This window comes from Bos taurus, chromosome 5, assembly GCF_002263795.3.
Source record: "Bos taurus isolate L1 Dominette 01449 registration number 42190680 breed Hereford chromosome 5, ARS-UCD2.0, whole genome shotgun sequence".
Lineage (NCBI taxonomy): Eukaryota > Metazoa > Chordata > Mammalia > Artiodactyla > Bovidae > Bos > Bos taurus.
In genome coordinates, this window is record NC_037332.1 from 23,962,745 (window position 1) to 23,978,265 (window position 15,521).

The 15,521-nt window shown below is 44.4% G+C and overlaps 1 protein-coding gene across 7 annotated transcripts in view; it reads left to right on the forward strand.

Moving 5' to 3' along the window:
- The window catches only part of PLXNC1 (plexin C1), a 156,245-nt gene that overhangs the window by 47,264 nt on the left and 93,460 nt on the right, over window positions 1–15,521 (forward strand). For all 7 annotated transcript variants that reach the window (XR_009494399.1, XR_009494398.1, XM_059886412.1 and 4 more), the window contains exon 5: window positions 13,545–13,659. Coding sequence is in view for 5 of the 7 variants with exons in the window: in XM_059886412.1 (XP_059742395.1) it covers window positions 13,545–13,659 (115 nt within the window). In the remaining 2 variants the exon portion in view is untranslated. The remainder of the gene's footprint in view (window positions 1–13,544; window positions 13,660–15,521) is intronic.

Below are 15,521 nucleotides of genomic sequence, written 5' to 3' on the forward strand. Positions count from 1 at the left end.
TTTCCTTTTTGGCCGCACAGCCTGTGGGATCTTAGTTCCCCAACCAGGGCTCAAACCCATGGCCCCTGCAGTGGCAGCACAACTGGGCCACAGCGGCAGTCCTGCCAATAGGAGATCTTTTGAGGGAAAGGGCCAACTGGATCATCTCACCCCAGCACTTCTCTGGAAGGAGGAAGTAGATGGGGAGGGGCCGGGAAGGAAAGGTTTCTGAATCTGGACTTTATTAGTTGGTTCTGGAAACTTAGAGAAGAGTTTTCAGCAGAGGACCGAAACAATCATATCTGTGTTTTTAAAAGACTATCCTGATGGCATAGAAGAAGATGAAGTGCATTAAGCCAAGCATTAACCGTGCCACGCTTGCCACTCCTCCCATGGGGTCGCTGCCTTCCAGTATGTTTTATGAAGAGTGAGTTTACCTCCTGTCTCTTCCTGAGTCATCTACTTAGCAGCCCTTTCTCCAAACTTCATGTAGTACCCCACCACCTCTCCCAACACCATCACGGGCTCCACATGGGGTCCCAGTCACGTGACGGAACCAAGCCTGGGTCCTCTTCAGAAAACGTACATGTCAGAAAAGCCACACTCATCTTTATTGTCCTGTCCTGTCCCCACCCCTCCAGAGCATGTGTGCAGGGTGGGGACAAAGCGCTCAGGCATGATGATTTTAAAGTATCTGTAGACTCCCCTCACTTATTTGTATGAGGGCAACACTTACTCGTATCCTTCTACACGTTTCTTCCACGGTGGCAGTTGGAAGACTTCCAAGCAGCCCCTGGTGGCAGTTTTTAGGTTTTCATCTGCTGGTTGGCTGATACATGACACTGTGAAAGAGGTCATTTCTCAACTTGGCGTAACAACAGACTTTCTGAAAGGGTTGGGGTAACAGAAGGTGATTTGAATGCTGGTAAGAAAAACTAAAATCAGCCTGCTAAACATATTCATCCTCAACACCCCAGAGTAATAAGCAAAAAGAATTCAGTGATTTGCTTATGGACGCACTCAGTTCCCTACATTGCTCTGCTGTCTTGAGGCTTTTCTTCCCTCCCTCTCCCAAGAGACACTGCTTTCTCAAGTCTCCCCTAAGCATCACTCGTAAGGCCTAGGAGCTGCTCTTGCCTGAGAATTCGACCAAGGTGACCCACGGTGCATAGTAACCATAGCCACATTCCTCTAAAGTTTGAGTTACTCTGGTTTGGTCTACCATTGTGAAAGGCAGCCACTCTGCAGCAGAGAAGGCCACTGGGGGCTTTTCAGTGGAGGAATCCATGCCCACTTCTCCTTCAGAATGCAATTACAGTGCCCCTTCCCTAGGAAGCCTGCCTTGAGCCCAGGCCCAGCCAGGAGACAGGGTCCCCACGCATGGGGGAGAATCTGCTTACCACACGTCAGATGCTATGCCCTGAATGTCCCCTGCATGTTCCATTTAGTCCTCCTGGTACCCTGTGAAGTAAGCACTTATTACAGTACCCACTTTTAAGATGAGAAAACAGCCTTAGGTTTCTGTATTCATTTCCTACTTCTGCTGTAGCAAATAACTACAACCTTGCTGGCATAAACAACATACACTTATTATCTTACAGATCTGGAGGTTGGAAGTCTGTAGAGGGTTTCACTGGGTTAAAACCAGAGTGTAGAAAGGACTGTGTTCCTTTGGAGCCCATAGGAAGAATCCATTTCCTATCTTTTCAAGTTTCTGGAGGCACCTACATTCCTTGGCTTGTGACCTCTTATTGAATCTTCAAAGTCAGCTGTGTAGCCTCTTCAGACCTTTCTGGCTCTGAATTCTATTTCCATTATCACATCTCCCTCTTTGACTCTGACCCTCCCACTTCCTCTTACAAGGACCCTTGAGATTACTTTAAGCTCATTCAGATAATCTTAAAAAAGATTCTTAATCACATCTTTGAAGTCCTTCTTGCCAAGTAAGGCAACACATTCACAACTTCAGGAGATTAAGACATAGATATCTTAGGGGTCATTGGTCTGCTTACTGTAGCTTGTATAAGCAGTGGAAACAGGATTAAAGTCTTAGATCTAGGCTCTAACTCCCAAGCCAGTACCTTTACCTACCACCACAGTGAAAGGGAGGAGAAACCTAGAGACATTATCCCTCATGGTGGTGGTGGGGAGAAGGGAGAACCTGCTCCAGATGGACCCACCATGGAAGACTCAGGGTCAACCTGAGTTATGGAAACCCTTCTACAGCTTGAGAGTTTAAGCATCACAGATTTGGGGTTTTTTTTTGTTGTTGTTGTTTTTTGGCGGTGCTGGGTCCTCATTGCTGTTCATGGACATTGTCCAGTTGCAGTGAGTGGGGATTACTCTCTAGTTTGGTACAGGGCCTTCCTGTTGCAATGGCTTCTCTTGTTGTGGAGCACAGGCTGTCGAGCACAGGCTCAGTAGTTTGGGCTCCTGGGCTTAGTTGCTCCACAGCATGTGGGATCTTCCCGGACCAGGAATCAAACCCACGTCCCCTGCATTGGCGGGTAGATTCTGCAGACTCTCAACCCCTGGACTTCCTGGGAAGTCCCACTTAACAGATCTTTCTGGAGCACCTAGTGTGTGTCAGACACTGTTCTAAGCATCGAGCTTCTCTAGCAATGAACAGCTCAATGCTATGTCTTTGCCCTGTGCAGGTCCTTCTAGAAATGTATCAGTTTCCTAAAGCTGTTATAACCAGTGGCACACACTCAGTGGCTTCAAACAGTGAAGATATATTCTCTCACAGTTCTGGAGGCTAGAAATCCAAAATCATGGTATCAGCAGGGCTGTGATCTCTCTGAAACCTCAAGGGGAGAACCCTTCCTCTCCTTTTCAAGCTTCTGGTGGCTTCCAGCGTGTCTTGGCTCATGGCAGCTTATCTCTAACCTCTATCCATCTTTATGTAGCCTTTTTTCCCTGTCCAAATTGCCTTCTCCTTTCTCTTGTCAAGGCACTAGTCATTGAACACCCTAAATCCAGAATGATTTCATCTTGAGACCCTTAACTAATGACATCTGCAGAGGCGCTATTTCCAAATCAGGTCACATTCTGAGGTTCTGAGTGGACACGAATTAGGGGTGGAACATTACTGACCCAACTACATGAGGGAAGAGTGAAAATAAATAAGAATGTGGCGTGTCAGATGTGATCACCCTTAGGAAGAAAAATAAAGCTGACGAGGGGGTAGGGCTTGCCAGCTGGAGGCAGGGGAGGTTAGTTTCAACCACAGGGTCCTGGGAAGCCTCACAGAGAAGAGGGTGGCTGAGCCAAGACCCAAAGGAACACACTCCACTTTGGGATGTCCCCTTTGGAGGCTGTGGCCAGGAAGTCAATTCATGACAGAAGATGGCTCCCAGTTCTGCATCCGTCCCCTCTTTCCTTCCAACCCAGGACGTGTCCTCATGCTGAATTCTGTGCAGTGACACTCCTTTATGGTCCAGTGAGGCTCTAATGGCAGCGATCATGAGAATAATGGGATTTGGGGGCGGCCCCTCCTCCTCGTGTGAGGACCCCATTGTGCCGACTAATTGTGTAGAAGCAAGTAGGACAACTGTCTGTGGGGTGGAAGCAGTGGGGAGCAGAGAGGAATATGTTATTCGGGCCTCAGGGCATCACTGAATTACCCTGGCAGAAGCCGAACCCATGCATCTGGGTTACCAAGGAGGCTGAAAGGGATGTGGGGGCCTTCTCACGCTGGAGGGGGGTCTTGGGTGGACCCTAGTCCCCTGGCTTCTTCATCATCTTTGTCAGCTGTTAGAAGAGCTGTGAATATTTCAAAGCAGAAGGTGGAGAGGGGATGAAACCATGAAGGCGCCCAGCTCTTGGCACCCAGGCAGCTGACAGTGGCTGGCACTGAGGGAATGCTTACCATACTCAGAAGCCAGTTTTGTTTGGTCCAACTTCAGTCTCCAAACTACTTATCCTCACATCTTTTTAATTGACGCTGTGTAGCTCGAGCAGGTACCATTAGGATCACCCCTTTTAGTAAATCTATGTTTTAATGGAATAGATTTTTTTTTTTTTTTTGAAATGACCTTAGCAGGCACTTTCATAAGTATGTATCGATTGGCTTTTAAAAATTCCTCAGATGTTTTCACTTGTCTTGGTGACCTGGTAATTTTCCTGTTCCCAACAACAACTCCACATTGAAACCAATGTTCCTGTCTTCATTGGAAGCCTTCCTGCCAGGCTTTGGTGTTTTTGCTCTTGGGTACCAGTGAGGTTTTGTAGCATTTGGGCCCTTGTATCCCACTTAGGGACAGTGGACCATTTCTGAAGCACCCCGTGTGGGACTCGAGTTACTCTTAGGAAGATGGAGTTTTATTGCTGCCAGCTTTTTACTGATGGGGGAAACTGAGGTCCTGAGAAGCTGAAGAGTGTGCTTCCCATTACAGAACAAATGCGTGGGAGAGCAGCTTGGAACCCAGATCGTCCTGACTTGAAAGGCATCATTTCCCATCTTTGTTTCCAGGCTACCTATTCTTTACGAACGCCTGCCTTAAATTCTTTAGTTCAGGGTATGCCTTTGGAAATTAAAACACCAACTCTTAGTGCACTCATCACCCACCAAAGAACCACATGGGGTGAAGGCCACAAATCCCTTTTTTGTGAGAGTGTTTCACATGTGCTGAATAGCTCCAAGTGTCAAGACAAAGGCTGGTTTTCCACCACGCCAGTGAACTGGCCAGCCCAGTGAACAAAAATCAGTGAAACAACTTCTGCTGGTATCGTGGAGACATAGCCAAGAATTTAGTCACTTGAACATTTAATTCTTAATCCAGTTCAGTGAACGTGTGTTGAATGCCAGCCATGGGCCAGGTCCGGTAGTAGGCCCTAGGGAGACAAAAATGAATAAGGCTCTGCCCAGTGGAAGCTCACAGGTTAGCCTGGGAAGCAGGCATCAGCCAATATGCCATGAAAAAATGCCCTGTTATTCAAGGCGTGGGGAGACCCCAGAGAACCCTCGGGGGGAGGAGGAGGAGGGTTATGATTAAGAACCTTCCAAGAAGCCATGAGCTGAGTCTGCCTCCTTACGTGGAAAGGGCAGGCTGATCGTTGATCTGATGTGTGTGAGCAATGCAAAGGGCAGACCAGTTACTCCTGTTGCCCAGATGCCTGTCACATCAGTATTATTTTGTATGTGTTTGGCTTATGTCGTTCAGACTTTTTACCTAAGTTCTGTTTCATTTGCCTATGTAATAAATATAGTAACAGCTACTAATATTTACTGAGGCATTATTGGAAGCCTCAGTTAAATAGATGGATGTTTCTGAAAGAACTCTTTGATCTATGTTTTCGTAGGTGTATGTTAAGTAGATGTACATTTTGGTAACAATTCCATGAAATTGAAATGATTATTATCTACATTGTTGCAGCTGGGAAGCCTGAAACACAGAGAAGGTGTGATTTGCCCAACGTCACCCGCTTATAATTGGCAGCTCCACCCACCACTTCTTCACTAGGTTCTAGCCTGGTCTGGTCTTTAATCAGTTCCTTGCAGAGACCAGACTTTAAGTGAGCTCAGGCTCTTGGCACTTGCTGTTCCTTCTGCCTAGGATGCTGTTCCTACTGCTCTTGATGTGGCTAGGTTGTCTTCATCCTTGAAATCTGAGCTGAAGTGCCATCTTTCTTTTTAATTTAAGGTTTTGGCCATGCTGCATAGCTTGCAGGATCTCAGTTCCCCAACCAGGAATTGAACCCGGCTCATGGCAATGAAAGGCTGGAATCCTAACCACTAGGCTACCAAGGAACTCGAAATGCCATCTTTCTTGGCTAGCTTACCCAAAGTAGCTCCTCGCTGCTGTATTTTTTTTACTTTCTTCTGAGAACTAGCCTTGATTTGAAACTATTTAAATTATTGACTGCTTCTTTGCTTTTGGTCCACGTGCCTCACCAGAATATAAGCTCATTAAGGGGGAGCTTTAACTGGCTTAAACATCCATCCATCCCCAGTGCTCGGTGTTTGGTATCTGGGGGGCACTCAGACAATACTTAGAAGGAATCCTCGATGTGGCCTTAGGCCCTAGGGGTGCCAAGGTGAATAAGGCAGGCTCTTCCCTTAGGGATCTTACAGTGTGGTCCGAGAGACAGGCAGTCAGCAACCAGCGCATTGTGCTGTCTGTATCAGAAGCATGTGTAAGGTGCCCATACGGACACAGCGGAGGGCATGACTGCTCTGCCTGGAGGCTGGGCAGATAGGGAGGAGGCGATTCTGAACTTGGAGCACCATTTCACCAATACTGCAGGCCCTCGGACATTCTGCACATGCCGAGAAGAGCCAGGCAGGTTTCCCTGCATGTGTTTATTAAGTAATTGCTCTTTGCGAGGTGCCATGTACTAAGTATTAGTGATGGATGTCTTTAGGAGCTTGTAAGTTAAATAGACTTATCAACCCACGATTGCCGAGGGATGAGTTTGGGAAAGAAGGAAGAGGCTCAATCATAGTATTGGGTACCACGAGTGTGGAAACGTGTGTTCTAGGCTCCAAGTCATGAAAGGGATGTAGGTAGAGGAGTTTGGGGTAGGTGGAAGGGTGCCGTTGAAGATTTTTTAGTAGGAAGAGGTGTAATCAGTTCTGGGCTTGAGAATACCTTGGCATTGGTGTGGAGAGCTGACTAGAGGCAGGTAGGAGGGAGGCCAGTCAGAAGCCTGCTGCAGGAGCCCAGGTGATAGGTGAGGGCAGATTGTGGGAGACGGCATAGAGCAATGCTTGGAACGAATAGGTCATGATCAGCCGGGTATGAGAGATGAGAAAAAAGAGCCCCCAAAAAGCCTAAAGTTTTCCAATTTGATCTTCCATTTGGATTATTGCTCATTAACCAAGATTTAAGTGCTTCCCAGTGTGCGTGGCTATGGCACCCCACTCCAGTACTCTTGCTTGGAAAATCCCATGGATGGAGGAGCCTGGTAGGCTGCAGTCCATGGGGTCGCTAAGAGTCGGACATGACTGAGCAACTTCCCTTTCACTTTTCACTCTCATGCATTGGAGAAGGAAATGGCAACCCACTCCAGTGTTCTTGCCTGGAGAATCCCAGGGACTGGGGAGCCTGGTGGGCTGCCGTCTATGGGGTCGCACAGAGTCGGACACGACTGAAGCGACTTAGCAGTAGCAGCAGCAGCAGTATGCATGGCTAGGACTTCTAATCCTTCAGTAAAAACGTTAGAAGATGTGCATTATCCATTCCTATCTTTTAAGTTACAAAGTACACTGGAATATTGAAGGCTCTGAGAATTCCTGCAGTAGAGAAGATCATTTAATTTTATTTAACTAGTGTTTCCCAAATTTCTTAAGCCTCATTTAATACTAACACCTAAAACAGCTTGAAGAACACACTTGGAGAATTGCTGAGAAATGGAATAAAACCTGTATTTTTCTCATAGGGCTCAGGCTCTGGGAGGATGTAGTTATTTTTATTTTGGCCTTTATGATGTTATTATCCTGGAAACCTTTGAAAATTTTGAGCTGTTTGGCACAGTCCTAAGAGTATGAACACCACTGCCAGACTGCTGAGGTTCATACCATGCCGTCTAATCTCTGCGCCTCAGTTTCCTCATCATTGAAATGGAGCTGATAACAATAGTACCTGAGGTAGCTATAGGATCAACAAGTCCCAGAAAGTCCTAGAAACAGCACCCGGCCCCTGGAAAGGGCTCCATAAACGAGGGCCCTGGTGAGGGGCAGTAGCGGGTAGGAGATGAGACATGGAATTGGAAGCAGCATTATCTGATTTGGTATCTCAACCCCTCTGCTTCCTAACTCTGTGACCGCGGGAAACAATATGGAGCCTTCTGCCTCGAGTTTTCCCCAGCTGTAAAAAGCAAGGGAATTTGTCGTACCTACTTCATAGTTTTGTGAAGAATAATGAATCAAATCATATGAAAGAACATCTCCTGGCATGTTAGATGTTTTCACTTTAAAAAAAAATCTTCTAAATTGTTTCTGTTATTAGCATCATTTTCTTATGTAGGTTGGCTTTTCATCACTGGAGCTGAAATGCAGTTTTTCAGCTTTCCTGGCAAGTTATTTTGGTCTTGTATTTTGGCATCCCTCTTGGCTGACTCTGGAGGCCTAGAATTCAGAGTTGAGTTTGTCACAGTGACTTCTCGTTCTCTTCTCTTCAGTTGAGATTGGTTTTTCCATCTCATGGACTAACAACATTAATGAAAGTCCCTCGATTCTTGGGACCACCTGGTCCCTCCTCTGGGCTCCGTGCCCTTCTGAAAAAATGCAGACATCTGTTTCAAATCACTTAGCAGAAGACCTTGGGATGCTCTTGTAGCAAAATCTTCTCCCAGCCACAGACACAGTCTCCTGTTCTGAGAGAGAGGCTGGATCTTTCCTTGTTAAAAGTTTTCTGATATTGTATCAGTAGAGAATCTTTGAAACAGATCACACCAACCTCCCATTCAAGCCAATTACCTGATATTTAGTTGTCAGTTTACTTCAGGGACTGTCTGCTCTTAGTGAACAATTAGATTAGAGGATGCTGATGAAATTCGAGTGGCAGGAAGTAGAAGTTACATTTCTGAGTTCAGAGTTTCTATTTCAAGGTTGAGTAAGTAGTAAATTCTTAGGGAGAGATTCTAGCCTAATAGAGTCAGATTTTCAAGGTCCCCCAGCCTGTCCCCTGGGCATTTCACCTGCCTGTATGCCTGGAAACTTCAGCTCATTTCTAGAGGTGGGTCTCCCAGTTCTTTATGTCGGCATGAAAACAATTAATAATTTAAGTCATCCCCATTAAAAAATAGAAATACTGTATAAATGCAATACTGTAATAATAAATTTAAAAGTCGATCCAGCTGGGCACTGTTCCCAGACTACCAGCCAAGCAGAAACACAAGTAAAGAAGAAAAACTGCTATATAATGCAAATGGATTCAACCTCATTGTTTTCTGCTACTCTTATATTGCAAATATATAGAATTGAAGTTACATTGCAAATAAATAGGTTTTGTGGGTTAAAACCTGGAGACTTAATCACTGTTTATAACATTATTTCTCTGGGGAGAAACGTGTATTCTGTATTACAAACAGAGGGTTTGCAAGCCAATTTTTGGAATACAATAGACTTCTGAGTTGGGGGGCTCCCTGGAACCTTAACCTCTAATTAGGTGTTTTGTATTCAGGGCTAGTGATAGGTGAACATTCAGGGCCTCTCAGAACCCTGCCCTGTGTTTCCCTCCCAAATCCATGCTCCCCTCTTCATTCCGGAGGCTCTGTCTCACCTCCATTCTATGCTCCTGGGGTCTTTATCTCTGTCGCCTTGTCCTGGCCCAGCCCCACCCTCCAGCCACTAATGGGGCCCAAGGAAACCAGGAGGAACTCTAAATGTCATTATTTTTGTGTAGCTTATTAAATGGCAGTTAGGATCCTGGTGGGCTACAGTCCATGAGATTGCAAAGAGTCAGACATGACTGACATGTTGTAACACATAGGGCTTACAGATGACCATGCAGCTGAGTGGCCAAGTGTGTGGCTCTGAAAGCAGACTTCAGACACTTGAAGCTGGGAAAGCTTGGCACATTGTAAACAACTCTCTGAGCCTCCATTTCATCCCTATAGAGCAACGTGGTTTTGAGGACTAATGTTTATGCATGCTCAGTCTTGTCTGACTCTTTGTGACCCCTGGCTCCTCCTGTTGCCCTCCAGGCTCCTCTGTCCATGGAAATGTCCAGGCAAGAATACTGGAGCTGGGTGCCATTCCTCCTCCAGGGGATCTCCCCAACCCAGAGATTGAACCCGCATCTTCTGTGTCTCCTGCATTGGCAGGTGGATTCTTTCCCACTGAGCCACCTGGGAAGCCTGTGAGGACTAACGGGGGAGGAGTGGCCATCAACACTCCACGCGGCAGTTCCCCCATGTAGATACCTGGTGGGGTGGTGACTGAGGGACATCAGGGTTTGTTTGGAATGATGTCCACAAACTCAGGAAGCAAACACACTGTCAGCAGATGCTTTCTGAATTTGAAACAGCAAACTTAGACAAGTGTCTGGAATCTCCCTATTCATGAGTTTTGAACAAACTAAGAGTTAAGGGCAAGGGAGGAGTGGTCCACATATGTATATAAATGAGTAACTAACTCTTATTATTTTGAACAGATTAACCTCTATAGTAGATACTATGAACAAGCCTTCTTAAGTAGTTTAATTCACTAAATTGAATTCATGGTCCTTTCACCTAGCAAAAGTTTTTTTTTTTTTTTTTTAACTTTTGGTTTATGGTTTTTTTTTTTTTTCCTTCAGGCAGTTTTTTTTTTTTTTTTCCCATTAATGCCGATTCTATTAATTTGCGAGTAGGCAAGTGTCTGCATGTTGGTCTTATTTTGTAGGCATGAAATCTAGCTGGACGTAAGGGCCAGAAAAATATTAATTGGGAGTCCTAGGACTTTGGGAAAGACCCTTGGAGAGCGGGGCAACAGCATAAGATAAGAAAAGCAAATACATGTCTGCCTTTTTTTTTTTCCAGAATATGCTCATTTGAATTTGAATCCCATTTTCTTCCTATCTTTCCTCCTATCTGAAGAAATTATCATGAAGTCAGTTAAGAAATCAGCCTATCTGAGGTTGCTTCACTGAGAATCAGCCTTGCCGAGACCTGAGTCTGAAAATGAGATTTTAATTTTATTTGGGCAAAGGCTTAAGTGTCTATGCACTTGACCATTGCTTTTGTGGATGTGTAGGAACAAGAGTGATGGCTTTCAAAAGGGACCATTTTGGTTTTGTTTACTCAAACGTGGGAGCTCTGAGGTCTGTTCCCCCTCCTGGAGAAAGTTTGTGTGGGGAACGTGGTGTCATGAAGATTTTATCATCTGCAATATTGACGAATAAGATATGATTGTTGGTTGACCATCTGGTTATATGTTCTTGGAGTTATGGTTTGCTTTTTAATTTTTATTTTTCAGCTGGCGAGAAAGAAGGCATGAGATCTCAAAGGTGTTTTATAAACCAGGAATTTATATTTAGTTGCTTAACATGGTTCAATTTTGTTTTCGTCTTATACAAAATAGGAAGTGAAAGGTCTATTACATATATACATATATATATATATGCTTCAGTGTTAAGTCCCTTCAGTCCTGTCTGACTCTTTGCAACAACATGGACTGTAGCCTGCCAGGCTCCTCTGTCCTTGGGATTCTCCAGGCAAGAAGACTGAAGAGGGTTGCCATGCCCTCCTCCGGGGGATTTTCCTGACCCAGGGATCAAACACGTGTCTCTTATGTCTCCTGCGTTGGCAGGCAGATTCTTTACCACTAGCACCACTTGGGAAGCATATATATATATATATAAACATATGTTTTTGTTTTTTTTTCCCCCAAAAGATAAACTGAAAACCTTGAAAACCTCAGTTTCTAATCTGTCCCCTCTCTGGCCCCCGATTCAAACTTTTAGCTTATATTAAAAGTAGTCTCTTCGCTATGAGTACAAGTCAGACATAAACTCTAAGGAAACTCTAGAAAGAAAACTCACCTACAGAAAGGACCTACAGAGATTTCATATTTCATTCATTCATTCAAAAATGTTGGTTGAAACCCTAGTATTTGCATATCATGCTGTCAGACACAGAAAGATCTGCAGAAGAAATATTAAAGACATTCTTCCTTCTTTTGAGGAGCTTACAGCTTACTGGGGGGCATGACGTAGCCACGTAAAACAGTTAAGTTGTAATTCAAGGCAGCATATGATTAAATACCAAAATCTGTGCTTCCAACAAGAAATGCCATAGGAGTTCAGAAAAGGGAGTGATAATTCAGTGGCACTACTGTTTTCTGCCTACAAATTGGCAAATTGTAGCACTATTTGTATGAAACATTTTACACTTGTGTTTTTGGCAGCCTTAGGCCTTGACTCCCAGGCAGTATTAAAAGCCTACAAAAACATTTGTACTCCCCTCTCTTTAGAACTGGCTTTTTTTTTTTTTTTGGCCTCCTTTTAGACAGAGGAAGTGCCTTATACAAGCTGGAATGCCCCTGCGAGAGAGGCAGGTCGTTTTTGACAGTCATCATCGCTTTCTAATACAAAACAGGGAACCAGCCTTGTCCTTCTGTCTGTTTCAATCCGGCAGTATGTGTCCCTCCGTTGAAAACTCTCCCTGACATTGAGAGGAGGTTTAATTTGAACTTAATGTCCGTGACGGACGAGCTAGCCATCAAGGGTCAGATAAATTTATGACTGTGGAGAACTGCTGATGAAAATCCCCGTGGCCCTGATGTTGGAGAAGGAGCCGACACAGGTGGAGAAGAGCTTGGACACAGATGTGCTGCCTGGAAGCAGGATTCCCCGAGACGGGAGAATATGATGACACGCTGAAAGATTGCACTTGGGGGTGATGTCTAATGAAACTCACTGGCTTCCTGTTCTATTTCTGTCATATTCAAATTAGCGCAGCGCTCAAAGATGAAGCCGTGAGGCCTAAATTTATTCTTAAGAATTTTAAAAAAAAAAAGAGAAGAAGAAAAAGAAATAAAATGCTTGTCAAATACACTGTTTGGGACCACACTTGTCTCCACTCACTTCCTTTCAGGGACTCCCCGGAATTGACTGAGGTTATTATCTAGTTGCTTTCAATCTCTTGTGAATCATGAATTTTCAGTTTCTTTTAAAACTTACTGGTTCTCCTCCACCGCTTCGTTTTAACCTTGGACCTTGAGAAGGCAGAGGTAACAGAGGTTTTGTTCTTTCCTTGATATCATTCAGTAGAATGTCTGAGCAGTCCAACACCATTTGGAAACCAAGTAACCTTTGGCATTCGTTCTTCTTGTTAAGTTGGCCGCCCTGCTGGCGAGGCGGGAGTTCCCAAGTTCACATGACCTAGAGTGACCGAGCCAGGCACAGGCGAAGCGGCGATTTCACCTTCAGCTTATGATGGTGTTTATCAAAGTAGCTGGCCCTGCCCACAGCTGCAGATTTCTTTGGGGACATCCTCTGGGCTGGCTGATTTGGGGAGGTGGCCCTGGCAAATGTTTCACCCAATATCTTTTGATGTGAGTTGGTATCTGTCTAAATAAATGTTATGTAGCAGATGGTTCTGGAATGTCTTATCAAATTCTTGGGAAGACTTTGCCCTTGCAATATGTTTATTTGATTATCATACTGCAAAGCACAACAATGGTCGCTTCTTTTTTTTTTTTTAAACAACAGCAAAAGTTACATAATAGGTTGGAATTCTGGAAATGAATGGCAAAGCTAAACGTTTTCGATGTGTAAACCTTTTTTTGGGCTGTTCTATGCTAGGTTTTTCTAGAAGGTAGTGCTTTAATTTTAGAATCCAGGAGAGGATGTGTTTTGGATGTATTTGCAATGTCATCTTGAGAGATGGCTCAGAAGTCTAAGTTCAACATGTCCACATTTGTTCTCAGTTCTGAGACATGATGGAAAAAATGCTTTGCTGGTTTCCTGTTGCTTTTCATGGTTTTAGCATCATGTTCTTATTCTCACTCGAAATCAATGATCCTCACACAAAGTCTGGCATTTTGTACTGAAGCCAAGTATGAGAAAGTTTTAATGATGCATGTTTGGGGTTGCTGTTTTGCTGCCCCCTCCCTTTTTGTTTTTTTTTTTTGATAGGTGTACTTTTAAAGAAGATTGTGAGCATTTAAATAATTCAGAAAACTGGCTGGATGTTTTATCTGGAGCTAAAAAGTGCCCTCAAATTCACCTATTTCGAAGCAGTAAAGATAAGGTAAGAGGAAAGATTTTTAATTTGTCTCTATTGTCTCATTTTAGTCAACTGATGCCAACTTCCTTCTGTGTGTAAAATACCTATTAATGATCAAATAAGCTTAGTTATGAGAATTCACTCAGTTAACTGACACTGCTGCTGCTAAGTCGCTTCAGTTGTGTCCGACTCTGTGCGACCCCATAGACGGCAGCCCACCAGGCTCCCCGTCCTTGAGATTCTCCAGGCAAGAACGCTGGAGTGGGTTGCCATTTCCTTCTCCAATGCATGAGCGTGAAAAGTGAAAGAGAAGTCGCTCAGTTGTGTCCGACTCTTCGCGATCCCATGGACTGCAGCCCACCAGACTCCTCCGTCCATGGGATTTTCCAAGCAAGAGTACTGGAGTGGGGTGCCATCGCCTTCTCCGAACTAATACTGTGTGAGCACCAATTCCTGTACATTCTGCAAGGTGACAGGGAGATAGCAGAGAATGAGATGCGTCGTGAACCTGCCCTCATGGAGTTTGTCATCTTGTGGCGCTGAAGATGACCTTCAGTTGTTGAAATTAAGGGAAAAATGGACTAATGTCATTGAAAAACATTGATTTAAAAAAAAAGGAAAAAAAAGTTCAGATTCATGGTCAACAAGAGTCCTTAAGTGCGACTTAAGGACTGAATTTTATTTTGTTTTTTAGTTCCTTTTCTTGATGTGTTTGGGTTTTTGACACTGTCTTACGTGCATGCCTTCAGGTGATATTGAGAGGGAGAGAAAGCAATATGGGCAGTGAATATTGCAAGGGGGGGCGGTCCCTTGAAAAGTGCATGGGCTCGTGCTACGGCAGTACTATACTGCCTCTGGCAACACATCAGCCCTGTCATTGGATGAGAGAAATGAAGCAGTGTGAGCATATTCATGCATTTTCAGATTCACATACCAGCCTCGCCCCATGGGAAAATGGAATTCCTGCCTTGCAGTCTCAGTGGCTGTAAGGAGACATTTTCTCCCTAATTACAGCTCTTGTATTATGAATAACTATACAGAATCACCATCAGCAGCCAGTTGACCTGTCTGCTGAGCTCACTCTGTTTTATTTGAATGCCATATTAACAAGGAGATGGGCCACTTTCTCTTTCCCCTTACACTTTGCCATTTCAAATAGCAAGAACCGTACCACTTAAGATGATTTAACATTTAATAAAAGAGAGCCAGAGCATTTAATGAGTGATAAATAATAAAAGAATCAAGCTTTCAAGTCATAACTGATCAGAACTCATGGATTTCAACTTATTTGGCTGTTGTTCCTTTCTATCGCCCTCCTGAGGGCGAGGGTATGGAGGATGGGTTGGGGGGGTGCCCTCCCAAAAAAACCCTTCAAAGCTTTCGTCCAAACCTCTACCAGACCTGCACTATTGTGAGCAGTTTCTGTGGAAAAAGATGCTTAGGTATCTAAGTTAGGTATGGCCAAATTTTTATTTCTGTTATCAGTCTGAAAAATAGCTGACTTTAGTGCTGATAGAGACTGCTAGAAAATACCATGATCATTGAATATACCCAGGACTCTGATAAGTGGTTATGATTACGCACGGCTTTTTTTTCTTTTATCGTTTTGAAAATGTTAAGGGGAGTACTTAAGTGAAGTGCAGTGAGGGAAAGCAAGCTGCTCATTGACTAAAAAGAGCCGCTTACTCAGTTTGCTTACCCATCTTTGGGTTCACCAGTATAAATTAATCACCATTCACATCTAGCCTGGAACATGTTTACCACCCAAAGAACCACTGGTGCTTTCTTCCCCACCTTGAGTCCCAGTGTGGTTTACCCTAATCCCTCTAGAGTCTTCCCACGCAACCATTACCTCGCTTTCTCCAGCTCACCACCACTCTCAAGGT